Here is a 13,944-nt window from a genome sequence, read left to right as displayed (position 1 = left end):
TAATGGTCATTTCAAATTTAAATATAGGACAATCCATAGCAGTGCGAACAGCAATTTATTTTCATTTTGACACCTTTATGTTAAATATGTTTAATCTCTGCTTTGTGGAGCCATTAAAAGGTGTCTTACCCACAATAATGTTGGTTATGAGCTGCAACTACAGTGTCCATCTTTTAACATAAGGTACACTTCCTATTGGAAGGCAAGGTAAGTTGGCCCTGCATAAGTTGCAGGTCATGCATGCAACAAGTATGACCGTGTGCAAGCTAAATAAGGATGACTTTTGTCTGACTAAGCCTTTCATTTAGAGACAGTTAGGCTTGCACTAGATGAGACTAATTTTAATTTTGTGCGTTCAGGACAGAGTGAGTGATGCTGGGTCTCCTTATATTATTTGGCTCCACGTTTAATGGTCATTTCGCTTTCATAAATTGTTCTGACTCCTGGGCTTTGATAGGCAGCAGGCACTTTATTGTAAATTGGGTTAAGAAGTATTTCAGACTTGCACATACTTCAAAGACCAAAGTAAGTGCTGGTCCTATTTTTGAATGGGCCCGAAATGAATCTTTAGTATTATACTTTCATTCTAAATGAATTGCTACAAATATTTGAAATGGATTATAATTTTCCTAGTGCTTGGTTCAAAGGAATTCAGGCTTGACTGAGCTGTGCTGGGCTATCCTGACTCTAATGCACTGGGGGATGAGGGATCGCCAGCGGCTAGCTGTACATGGGCACCTTTGTTATACAGGGAAGGTGTGATAAGAGGGCATCAACATGCAGGAACAGTTGGCAGATTTTGGATGAAGGAAGTAAGTTTCATCTGTCATTACTGAGGGAGCTGAGCCTGGTTTTGAGTTTGGCAGATGTGGTCACTCTGTCACAAACATGAGGGATATCCCATCCACTGTATTATGATTCCATTATATCCTATAGAAGTTGTGATACAGCGGACGGGATATCTGTCACATTTGTGACGTGGTAACCCATCAGCCAAACTCTAAGTCAGACCCATACTACATAAAATCCAAAAACCTAGTGATCCAGGGACGAAAGAACCCAGAAAAAGGAACAGTAAATGTAATTTTTTACATGAAAAACTAGTGACTAGGACAAATGTGCCTTATCATTTCTATATTGTAGAAGAAATGTCAAATACCATGGTCAGGCATCCTTGAGTTGTGGGAGGCGAATGCCAAACTCAGTATACAGGAGTTTTTATATTGTGAAAAGCCTATGTTAAAGGTTAGAAGCAAACATTACTCTATTGTGAAAGCATATTTTAAAGACTGTAGAATGAGGTTTGTGCACTGTGAAACACTAAATACAAAAGGCAACGACAGTGCATACATTTATTTTATTATGTCTAGTATTTATTTGTGAGTCAATAAAAATACCTTTCCTTTTTCAGAATAAAAGTGCTTCCTATATATTGTTTTATTGAGTGTTCTTAGTGTGCCTGCCCAGTTCTGTTCATCTTGTGGCACTTTCCTGAGTATGGCTTGGAGTGCTCTGTCTCTCTGTCCTAATAGTTAAGTGCAAAAAATGTGTCCCTATTTCGGGTAGCACTAAATCACCCCAATTATCACATTTGAGCGCTAGTATCCATTAGGCTTCTTGAACCTAACCAGTCTAAGGTGCCTTTAAAGTGATGTCCATCCTGTTTTACGTCCTGCCCATGTGTTGAGCGAAGAAGAGAAGGAAAGAGGGACAGAGTAACACTGAAATAATTCTTAGAAGGGGGCAGGAGATTAGAAGAGAAAAACATCTGCACATTGCCCACATACTAAAAGTTTCATAAAAAGAATGAATGTTGCAATTATATTCAATTTTGCTTGATGTTTGCAGGCGGTCACACTCTTATCCACAATCTCAAAGTCCTTGGCATGAGAGTGTCAAACAAACAAAAACTATTCAATCAGTCTAGAAGGAAAGAAATAGTAACTTTAATTAAAGGCATTGTAAGAATTACTTTTTAAAAATCTGGAAATGTACATTAGCAGTCAGGTCTGGGTCCACCAACAGAGTATCACAATCAGTCTTACCTCTCAGGTAAATGTAGTTAACCAGAACCAGTGCACTGTCCTTGTCCACGCTCTTCAACAAGTCAACAATTTTGCCGTTTGTGTGCTTCTCCACGTAATCGTTTATCTGTTTTTTGGCTTCTTCTTCATTTTGAAAATTGGTTGAAAATGCTTCCGCATCGTACTGACTTTTCAAATCTTCTAGAAATTTGGGCAGGAGTTTCAAATTCTCCTTAATAAAGAGGGCATTTCCCATGCTGAGATGCAGCTCGCTATCACGCTTGTTAAGCATCTGGAGAAGGTGGTGGAAGCTCTCGTGGATATCCTTCAGTGAAATACTGGTGAGGTCGAAGGCCAGGCCATGCAGTATTTGACTCAAAGTGGCACCTTTTGCCCCTACAGACAGCATCGCCAGGGCACTTGCAATACTTACAGGAGACAAGAATACATTGCGGGGCTCTCCTACCCCGAGAGATTGGTTAAAGAGCCGGAATGAAAAATCTGAAATGCCATCTGAAATTCTGTGGCAGGTCATATTTTCACTTTTATGGTGTTTGTGGTCATGGCCTTTATCGTCGTGATGGTGGTGGTCAGAGTGGTTATGTTTGTCTTCGTGTCCATGCTCTCCATGGCCTTCATGTCCTTCATGATGATCAGACAGGGCTAATCCATAAAGCAGGGTGACAAATAGGCAGAGGTGCAGTGCAGACCTCATGTTCTTTTGTAAGAATGGCTGCGAAAACAGGAAAACGTTAGCACTCTTTGGAAGGTGAAAATGTCCACCAAATAATTCTATGAACAATAAATCAATTCAACCAAGTGTGGCCTTTTTTTTTATTTATAGCATCACGTGTGATTGTTGTGCTTGGTTTAGCATTCTAATTTCACAAACTCAAGGTTTCAGTACCCTTTAAACTTTTTTGACATACTGATAAGCATTCACTTTTTTTTCCTGTACCAACAATTAGACAATTGGGCTGTTTTTTAACTTACTTCTAAATTGTGAAGGGTGTAGTTTGCAGGTCTCAGACAGGTGTGACTCAAAGTGCAGAAAACACATTTGGAAAAGAGGAAGAAAGTGATGAAGCTAATTTCTGCCCACATCAGAATATGTCCCTGGTTTTAGGTCATCGGAGGACAAAGTTATCAGGCATTTTTCTTTTGGGGAACTAGACCATTAAATGATAGGTGGGACAGCAGTGGTGTGCTGATGGAGGTTAGGGGAAACAGGTTCTTGATGGGGGGATTATTTGGATGACTTGAGCTGTTGAGATCTGGCTAAGAAAGTATGCAGAGGGCTTATATTTAATATTTCAAGAGTGCGTTTCTCTAAGTCTCCTCATCTGACTCTCAAATGAACTCCTATGGAGATAGATCTCAGTAGGATAACCTCCCTTCCCAGAGACGGTTGATGTCTTTGTAGTGTCTTAGAAATATAGTGATTGGATTTTTAGCACACTATCATATGGAGCATTCTTCATTTAAAAAAAAGTGTCAGAAACAGTGTGGTGCATAGGAAAATAGACAGTGACTCTTAAGTTAGGGATGCACAGTATGTCATATGGAAAATGTGTGTTTTGCACTAGAATGTATGTGTCATTTTGACAAACTGCATGAACTTTCCTCACCCGCGCACCTCAAGTTAATTCTCAATAGATTCACGAGGAGTGGTTAAGGAGGCAAAGGTTATAGAGGAATATTCCTAAAAATAATTATTCCCATGTGCCTTCCCATACAGAAAAAAATGTTTGCAATTAAAGCAATTCACCTAGCGTGCTGTGTCACAGGGGTTAAATGAAGGTATAAAATGTGGAGATGTCTTGACTGCTAGAATCCGATTTTCCAAATCATAATTTCTGTAAAACACAATTGAATTTTGACCGTTGTGCTCAGTTTTGGGAAGGCTTCAATTTAAGCCCAAAATCTCGAAATCATAGTTAATATTGTGGAATAAATCTGAGGCCAATAGGGGTTTGATGCGTGTTTTTTTAATCAAGGGATGGGGACAATTCTTTTGAGCAGTAAAAGTCCAATGTTCACAATCTTGAGATAGTAAAGTATGATTGTGAGTTATAAAATCATGAAATCCCGAACATATTAATGCAAATGTTTGTGTGCATTGTAATTTTCTATCAAAGAGCACTTGCTTAGTTAGACCTTTAACATTGTTTGCATGTGCAGTCTTGTTTTGGTGTGGAGTTTGGTTTCATGACTAATCCAATTTCAACACAATTACAAAATAGGGGGTTAATTTGCTTACAACATGGCTACTGTTTGAGACGTCTGCATACCATTTGACAGAGAGCATGTACACTCCATTTAAAATCTCGGGTTTAATTACAAGCCCTCGTGTGCCACCAGGGCATCCCTTTTTTGACGCTCCTGTGGTGCACACTGCAGCACCATATCTACAGGGCCATGTAAAGCCACCCTGCGTGGCTTTTCATGCCCTTGTAGATATAGAATGAGACAAGGGAGCTCATGTCGCTGCGTTGCCTCATACTCTGAAAGGGAGGCATGCCATGGGCGTTAAGTTGGGTGTTCCCACGTAACACCCAGAGCATTTGACCAATTCCCAGATTTACGACACAGTGTAAACAAGGGAATGTGTCAAAAGTCTACTCCTCCACCTGGGAGGCGTAAGAGAGGTGCAGTGTTGAGAAATAACATTATTTTTCCTCGTTTTTCCTCTTTCTATGTGTGCTGCATTCACATCAGCTGGGAAACATTAAGGTGGGGTTAAATTGTAAATAACTGTTGCACCATTTGGAAAATGTGCATTAATTTGGTGGATGAGCTGCATTTTCAGCATGTTTTTTTTTTTAATGTTGAGCCATAAAGGGATGATATGAGATGTTAAAGGGAAAGTCAAAAAGGTATTGCTTTTCAATTTCAGTAGCACAGAAGTTTTAATTTCAGGGTCTTCATACCCACAGCACCAAATGCATACTGCCTTAGGCTTTGTGCATCTGATTTTGGCATCTGCATTTGAATGGCACTCTCCCATTTCCCTTGGAGTTTCCTCTGAGGAAGGCTGACAAACCGGTTCAGGATCTTGGTATTTGCCTCAACAGTGATACCTCAGAAATTTGCCAAGTCAATTATGGCAGAGCGATGTCCTGGTGGAGGACCAAAAAACAATATGGACCCAACTAGCCCTCTCCCTTGCTGTCCGCATCGCAATAGTGAAGATGGTGGTATCCCCCTCCCCCTGACCGCCCAATTCTTCAAACATTTGAAATCCAACCTAGTTACTATAGTGTGGGTGGGTAAACAATCACAGATATCCTGGGAACTCCTAACAATATCACCTGAGCAGGAGGGACTGGGTGCACCAGATACTACATCATACGCCTTCTGCGCTCAAGCACAATACCTACACTTCTGGGTATACCCTATACCGTTTCAACTTCACACAGTTGTCGAGGCGGACTGCACTGCACCATGCCCCCTTACAGTGACTCTGTATGAGCCTTATAGGGTATCTTGAATGGACATTAACACGGTTGCAAGGTCGAAAGCCCATTCAAGGATGATTGACCATGCTGGCACATACACTGCACACGTACACTGGGTGTGGGACAGACTGAGAAGAAGGTAGGGATTTTCTATATTACATTCCCCATCAATCCTCTTAGCTAACAACCCTATGATCCCCCCACTCCAAGAGAAAGATGCACGCATGCGAGCACACAACCATGGCCTTAAACTATTTTTAGATCCATACCCCGATGGCCAATTGTTCTCCTCAATGCCAAGCTCAGATGCCTCACTTTGATGGACACACTCCTATACTTCCAGAGATGAGCCATATGTCGTACAATGCATGCCACTTTCTCATCTGCACCACTATCCCTCTCTGCTCTGCACAACATCCTCATGAATTCTACTGCACAGCACCTGATCACACGCTTGTACTCCATCACTCAGGCTACTACGCCTATCGTCACTCCCAAAGCACCAATACAATGGAACGAAGATCTTTACCCCGCCTTACAGATGCCCAGTGGCTCTACTGTGGAAGTCAACTTGCACTTCTTTCACTCAAGTATAGACTAGGCCTCATTTACTTTAAAAGTAAACATTGCCTCTACCGCCGCCCATACTAGTACAAAAAATAGGGCTGGCCCCAGATCCTCACTGTGCTAGATTCAACCACCGGCATGCCTCCTTCATTCATTTGGCGTGGCACTGCCCTCGAGTCATGTCTTACTGGAAGAAAGTATTTGAAATCCTGCACACCATCCCCAGACATGCTCCTACTTTGACTCCGCTGGTGGCGCTTTTGGGATATATGAAGGAGGTGCCCGATGAAAGCCAGAGCCTCAGCGCCATGCTATGATTACTAGCTAAAAGAGGGTGGCTGCACACTAGGGTGGAAGACATATACCCTCCGCCAAAGCTTGGCTGCATGATTCAGCAACCTGCCAGGAACAATCATCCACCTGCTGGAACCTAATGCCTCCACGCTCCCGCGCCAAAGACATATGGTAACCTTTACTATTTACTACTCTATCTGAGAAGAGAACCTTGCCATCACCCAACAATGAAGATACAACGACCCAGACTCAAAAGTGGAACGGCAGCTGACTCCAAGGCACACGTCATATACACACAGGGCAGTCACAAAAGGAAGTGGGGTAGCTGCAGCCAGCCTAATGTACTTTCCCTCGACACCCCCCTGGCGGCGTCCAGAGTTTATCAGAAGGGTTCACCTGACATTTCTATATTGCAATGTTTCCATGAATACTGTGCATGATGTGTCAATACTTGAGTCGCAACCTTCACAAATATGCCACGAGACACAAACGTACTATCTTGGTCCGTGTTTTAACCCTTTGTTTCCCCTTCGTGTTGTCTGTATTCATTGTTTAAAAGCAATAAATAACATTTTTAAAAAATATATATTTTTCAGGTATGGTGGGAAGTAGTGTTGTGTTTCCTGCCTGTGGCTTTAAGAGTTGAACCACATGCAGATTAGTGGAATAGGACTATTAGTTTGTAAGATTCTATTACTGTTGCGTCCTCCAGAGACAACTGATCCTCAGCTGGAAATAGATGAGGTGTAAGAACTAAGGCCCATATTTATATTTTTTTAGCACCGCACTTGTGTAATTTTTTGATGCAAAAGTGTCGCAAACTTACAAAATAAAATTAGGGCCCATATTTATACTTTTTTAGTGCTGCATTTGCGCCATTTTTTAACACAAAAGCAGTGCAAACTTACAAAATACAATTGCATTTTGTAAGTTTGCGCCACTTTTGCGTCACAAAATGGCGCAAATGCGGCGCTAAAAAAGTATAAATATGGTCCTAGATTTTGTAAATTTGCGGCATTTTTGCATCAAAATATGGGCCTAAACCTCTTTCTCTACTTATCCGCGTGTAGAGCATATTTACTGGATTTCACATGTAGCACCACAAACACCCCCTTGAAGCTAAGCCCATTGCCACAGGCACAACCCATCCTCTCATAGGCACAGCTTAGGAGACAGTCATACTCTGATATCATACATTTGTGAGTAAATAAAAATAAGTTTGGCCAGCTACACGCAGCCCAAGAGTGTGAATAGCTGAGCCTGAAATTGTACCTCACAAACTAGCTGCTCACAGCGAAGGGCTGGGATAGCTGATTTGGGAGCTATAGTGACTGGGCAGATATAAAGGCTGAAAGCCACAGCCTACACCCAGGGCCCACTTCCCAGAGCCACATTCTGTGCACATTTAGACCAGAGTTATGTTATCATGGGTTACTAAAGCATGTGTTACTACCCAAGTCTAATGCCGTACACTACTGTGGCAGAGAAGCTACCTCTCTAACAGCTCTGCCTGACCTTTAGCTGCAGGCAGCTAATTTGGGGGCTGCAGGGGTTGGGTAACCATTGTGGCCAAAGGTCAGCTCATATTTTTGGAGACCTGCCAGAAAAAACATCTTGCGCTGCATATGACCGATTGCGAGGAAGAAACCCGTGGCTAGCTCATGGATGAATAATGAGACACTTAACGGAGTACTGAGTAACTTTGGTTGTTCCTTACAGAAATTCAAATTTTTATTCCTGCCACCTATGGAATATCTTGCCCCAACCCATCCATTCTGGGAGTGCTCTATGCTAGTGTGGCTGAGATGGGCTACTGTACACTGCTAGTGACTAAGCAATAGCTCTCCGCTACGGTTGGTCTAAGGAGAATCACCCTTCTTTGGAGAGGGAAGCATGCAAAAGGTAAGGTGATATGTGATATCATTAGAAGTATTATTTACAATGGCATTTATGATGGCGTCTGTGATTTAATGTGTGAAATCACGTGCAGTGCATTGGGGTGAGTTGTGGTGGTCTTTTTATCCCTAAATGGCCTGGCAATATATGTATCTAAGGATGGACTCTAGACAGGACCATTGGCACAGCCCCAAAGTTATTAAATTAACACTTTGCAATCCCCATCCACTATTGATATACAGGAATATGGAGATGTCACCACCGTGCTATAGATGGTTACTGTTTTATCTAATTTATATTGATTTGTCAAATGATGGCAAAAATATTAGCAAATCAATGCCTTTTGATCCACATTTTCCTTTGCCTTAAAAGCAAAATGAGCAAATGATGGACAGAATGCTGAACAATACAAATATTCACCCCTCCGGTCACACAGATCTGGGTTTAATCATCCTAAGTGGGAAGGGTATGCCCAGAAGTGGGTCTTGTGCTCACTGTGCCACTGGATTGCAACTACCCTGGCTGATGAGGGGTGGTACCCCGAAACCGGTCCCAAGGATTAGTTCTGGTCCAGGTAGGACCTGACCTGGCAGTTTGGTCTGGACTGTACCCATGGGGAGCAGCATCAAGGCTGATTTTCATATGGCTTTGTCCACACTAGGATGGCATGGTGAACGAAAAAACAATGGATTAAGCCAGATCTATGACTAGGAATGAATGTATACATTGTTCAGCATTCTATCCATCATCTGTTCTTTTTGCTTTTTTCACCCTAAGCTTGGTATTCCCAGACATGGGTCCCATGCTCACTGTGCCACTGGATTCAAGCTAGCCTGGCTGATGAGGATCCCACGATGCTTGTTTCTGGTCCAGGGAGGACCTAGCATAGCAGTTTGGGGTGGACTGCTCCCATGGGGAGAGGGGTCAAGACTGATTTGTATATGGCTTTGTCCAGCTTTGGGTGGCATGGAGAACAAAAATACGATGGATTCAACCCAGATCTTTGACTGGGGGGGGATGTTTGCATTGTTCAGCATTCCACCCATCATCTGTTCCTTTCACTTTCTAAAAGCTGCATTTCTAAAATAGTAATGTTAAATCTTACCGCACCAATAAAGAGTATTTATCATTACCATTTCAAAGATATGAAACATGACAAAGCTACTCCTTCCTGATCAGGAATTACAGCTTAAAAGTATATCAAGGAATTCTCAATGCTGGCCTCACAGTAGTGAAAAACGACTTTGGGAGTTTTCACTAGCAGGACATGTAAAACTTAAAAATTAATGGTCTGCCTTTTACTTACATAGCACCCTGCCCTCTCGGCTCAGTAGGGCCTACCTTAGGGGTGACTTATATGTAATAAAAAGAAAGTTTAAGGTTTGGCAAGAGTTTTTAAGTACAAAGTTGAAGTGACATTGGCAGGCCTAGGACAGGTTAGAGGCTACTGAAGTGGGTGGAGCAATCAGTGCTGCAGGCCCATTAGTATTATTTAATTTGCGGATCCTGGGTATATGGTATACTAGTTTACAAGGAACTTCTAAGTAAATGAAATATGCCAATTTTGTACACACCAATGTTACCATGTTTAAGGGAGAAGCACATGGACTTTAGCTCTAATAGCAGTAGTAAAGTGCTCAGAGTTTTAAGACCAACAAAACGATAAAGCAAGACGATAAAGCAAAGCATTTGCACTTACTTGAACAGAAAGGAAGATATGTGCTACAAAATTCAAATTCCTAGGACATACATTGATACTGGGATCCAGCAACATCCCAAGCACAAGTAAATCCCAGTCTCATTTACACACATCAAGGTCAATTAATAAATTTGGCACGACCAAGGTGATAATGGAGGTGATGCAAACTTAGCAATAGATGTCATACTTATTCACTCAAACCGACCCGATTACATAATGCAACAGATAGAGCGGTTCTAAATGATGTGAAAGATGATGGCGGCCTTACAAATGTATGCTGCATCTCGCACCCGCTATATAAGGAATACTCCCTTTATTCAAAGGTACCCAATACTTGTTGAGTGGTCCACTGTTGCAACTACCATTTCAGCAAGACAAACTACCCGGAGGCACTTCTGACCATTGCCTGGTCAAAATGGCCCTTTTGGGCTTTGCTGCTCAATGAGAAGAATGCGGTGCAAGGTTATTTCCCAGTATAAGTCTCCTGAGGACAAACATCCTCAAAGCTCCCATGTACTTCTATTGTTTCTCACCCACCTGCAATATATCTCAGAGGTCTTTGCCTCCTTCGATTGCTCCCATTATTGGACATCATCCTGAATCAAACATGAGGAGGAAGGCCAGTTTCTGACTTCCCTTCCTTCATCTGCATGTTCTAAAAAAGGTCTGGCATTGCTATAAGTGGAAATAAAATGGAAAGAGATCAACGAGGTCATTTCCAACCTTCACAGCATAATTCTATAAGGAATGCCAGGGTCTTAACATGACAATGCTCTACGAAGCCCATTAAGAGGAGGAAATCAAAAACTCTTTAAGCACTATATCCAACAAGACTATCATTCCCTTATTTCCTAAGGAAGACAGAGATATGTTAGAGTGTGGATGCTATAGAACCATCCCTGTATCAATGTTGATATTAAAATACTGGTTAAGATTCTAGCATCCAGACTGGGCAAGGTAATATCCTCCTTAATCCACCCATCATGGGTTAGCCTTGTCCCACAACATTTGTCCAGGAACCCTTTAAGAATAGTAGCACATGTGCTCTTGTCTTCTAAGGACTTAGAATAGGACACCCTGGCCATCTCCCTTAACTCAGAAAAAATCACTAACCAAGTGGAATGGTCACACCTCTTTAAAGTCCTTGATAAATTGGCCCATTGAAAATAATTTATAATGAAGGCCGATCGCTGTGTCACATCCCAAAGGCTCAACCTAATTGTGGAGGCCTTATGTTCAGAGACGTTTCCATCTGCCTGGTAACATGACAGGGGCGCCCCCTTTAACCACTGCTGTTCTTGCTGGCTCTTGAGCCAGTAGCCATAGCACTAAGGTGTTTGCTGCAGATTCATGGGATATCCTTTGGTTTGGTTAAAGTCAACTCATTGTTTTATGCTAATGATATCCTTATGACTGTTACCAACCAAGGGAAACACCCCTGCCCTTATGGACCTATTAGACAAATTCTCTAGATTTTTGGGATACATAGTTTAGGGCAAATTAGAAATCACGCCTATGTTATGGCATAGTGGCAGTAACTGCAATACTGGCTTTAACTTCAGGTGGGAGACTGAAAGGATAAAATAGCTATGATCATTGTCACCAGTTGCATAACTCATACAATTATGGCCAATAGATCACCCTAACTAGAAAAACCTATGGGGCGATGAAAGCAGTGAAAATGGTCATCGCACCCCATTTCTTCGGGATGCTCCTGTCATTGATCACTAACCGCTTCTGCCCCAGATAGGTATGATGGTAAAAATATTTATTTGGGAGGGCATGTGTCGCAAACTAAAAATGGACAAACTCTATGTCCATACTGAATCTGGGGGGTTATGCTTGCAGGATACAGTCTCCTATTACATCCCTCTCCAACTATCCCAAATGGTGCACTAGTTAGAGAAGGCACCGCACCGGCAAATGTGAATAGCTATTGAGACAGATATACTAAAATGTTTCAAGTACATCGGAGCCCTTTACTGACCCATACTATCCACATTGCAGACAGATAACCCTATAATCACTGTCATGCAACACGCTTGTAAATCAGCACGTCTTCCATAAAATTACTCCACAGCACTACAGATCTGTGCCCTTATGGTCTAATGGATGAGTATGTATAGGAGGACACTCTGTCTAGTGGGAAGTATGGTCATCCCAAGACATTTCTCAAATAGAGCACCTGTACATGGAAAACATGCTCAATTCCAATCATAATTTGTATTGCTACACACACAACAATGGAAATATGGACTGCTGCAGACGGTATTAGGTGGCTTGTGGATGCTGGGCAGGGCATTGCCCTGATCCTGTTGGATCTGTCCATGGCCTTTGACACCGTCTCCCCATTCCTACTGATCCAATGCCTATGGGAATCAGATGTCACATACAAGGCTTTAAACCTACTGTCTTCCAACCTTCAGGATAGTCCCCAAGGGGTGACAGAGAACCAATTTCAGTCTGATCCGTTTTCCCTGCCATGTGGGGTGCCCGAGGGCTCATCTTTCAGCCTGACGCCCTATAACCTGTACTTCTTCCCACTTGACAGGATCATACATTCCTTTGGACTCCAAGCAGTCTCTTATGCTGACAACACATAGATCGTGTCGATTTCAAATGATACTGCAGATACTGTAGCTATCTTCAACCTTTGTATGACAGTAGTAGGGTGGATGGAAAAAAACTACCTGAAGCTCAATGCGGAAAAGACCTAGGTGTTGTTCTTTGGAACAGAAGCCTCTATTTGGGATAATGACTGGTGGCCTGAGGGACTAGGTACCTCACCAGTGCCATCAGAGAAGGCCAAGAATCTAGGCGTGATCTTGGACTGCAGGCTCTCATTGAATTGGCAGGCCAACTACATTGGATCAACTTGTTTCTGGCTAATCAGAATGCTGAGGAAAATCTTTCCTTTCATCCCTCCAACTCCATGGAAACAAGTGGTGCTGGTGTTGGTCATGTGAATAACTGACGATTGTAATGTACCAACAAAAACACCCAAGCCAAACTGTATTTAGTGCAGAATGTGCTGGCTAGGCTTACTTTGGGTATTCCAAAACGGCAGTCGGTGCCCAAGGGATTTCATGATCTACAGTGGCTCCCAATAAAAAATGCATGTTCAAGGCCCTCTGCATAGTGCACGAGGCCCTTTACCAGGTCAGTCCGGTGGGAATTAAGGTGAGGTTTCACTGGTATATCCTTCAACTCACCTTAACTTGGGGACAGTGCCTAGTGTCCAGAATAAGAAATGAGGGGGCAGAGCCTTCTCAGTCACAGCAGGAAGTCTGTAGAACTCACTTCGTAATCATTTAACTTGTATCAAATCACACTATTCCTTCAGAAAAGCCTTAAACACCTGCCTCTTTACTCCGTAGGGAGATTCCTCCTGCTCATTCTGCAATTCTGTGAAACTTCTTTCTGTCTAAATTTGACCACTGAGAGCCTGATTCATAAAAGTTAACTTAGACCAAAAGTCTAAGTTTAGACCAAAAATAAAACTTTACTGGTAGTAAAGTTAGACTTTTGGTCTCAACTTAGACTTTTGGCCTAAGTTTACCTTTGTGAATCGGGCCCTGAGACTATAGCATCTTGATGCCTACGGGCATTTGTTGCACTCTATAGATCCTGCTCAAATCAAATTGAATACATCTAACTGACACAGTGCCTAGTTAAAAACAGTCACATAATCGACGCTGACATGCGCCACTCACCAACAGAATGCAACCTGGAGCTGTAGCAGGGACACAACAGGGTTGTTTCAGGATTTTACAATCTTCTAATTGACAATAAATATTAATTACCCATTAGAGAGAAAAATAGACCTAAATGGAAGCTACTTATCTATCAAGATTATGACTCTGAGGGTTGATCTGACCTTAGACGCATTCATGGCATGCTACTCTGAGAATCCACATAGAGCGACTGGTATTTTGCCAAAGAACTATAGCACAATTGTGGTTTAGGGACTGATTGAGAGTTTAGGGGATGGGTTACTCTGTCACAA

General features: G+C 42.2%; 1 protein-coding gene across 1 annotated transcript in view; it reads right to left on the bottom strand.

Annotated features, from left to right (window-relative positions):
* Nucleotides 1-13,944, bottom strand: part of LOC138250107 (alpha-1-antitrypsin-like) — a 43,113-nt gene that overhangs the window by 26,338 nt on the left and 2,831 nt on the right. Inside the window, exon 2 of the mRNA XM_069204552.1 lies at nucleotides 2,046-2,757. Coding sequence (XP_069060653.1) covers nucleotides 2,046-2,739 — 694 coding nt within the window. The 5' untranslated portion in view covers nucleotides 2,740-2,757. The remainder of the gene's footprint in view (nucleotides 1-2,045; nucleotides 2,758-13,944) is intronic.

The sequence above is a fragment of the Pleurodeles waltl genome, chromosome 1_2 (genome assembly GCF_031143425.1).
Source record: "Pleurodeles waltl isolate 20211129_DDA chromosome 1_2, aPleWal1.hap1.20221129, whole genome shotgun sequence".
In the NCBI taxonomy this organism is placed as follows: Eukaryota; Metazoa; Chordata; class Amphibia; order Caudata; family Salamandridae; genus Pleurodeles; species Pleurodeles waltl.
Note: the sequence above shows the minus strand (reverse complement) of the source record. Positions and strands in the feature narration are given on the sequence as shown.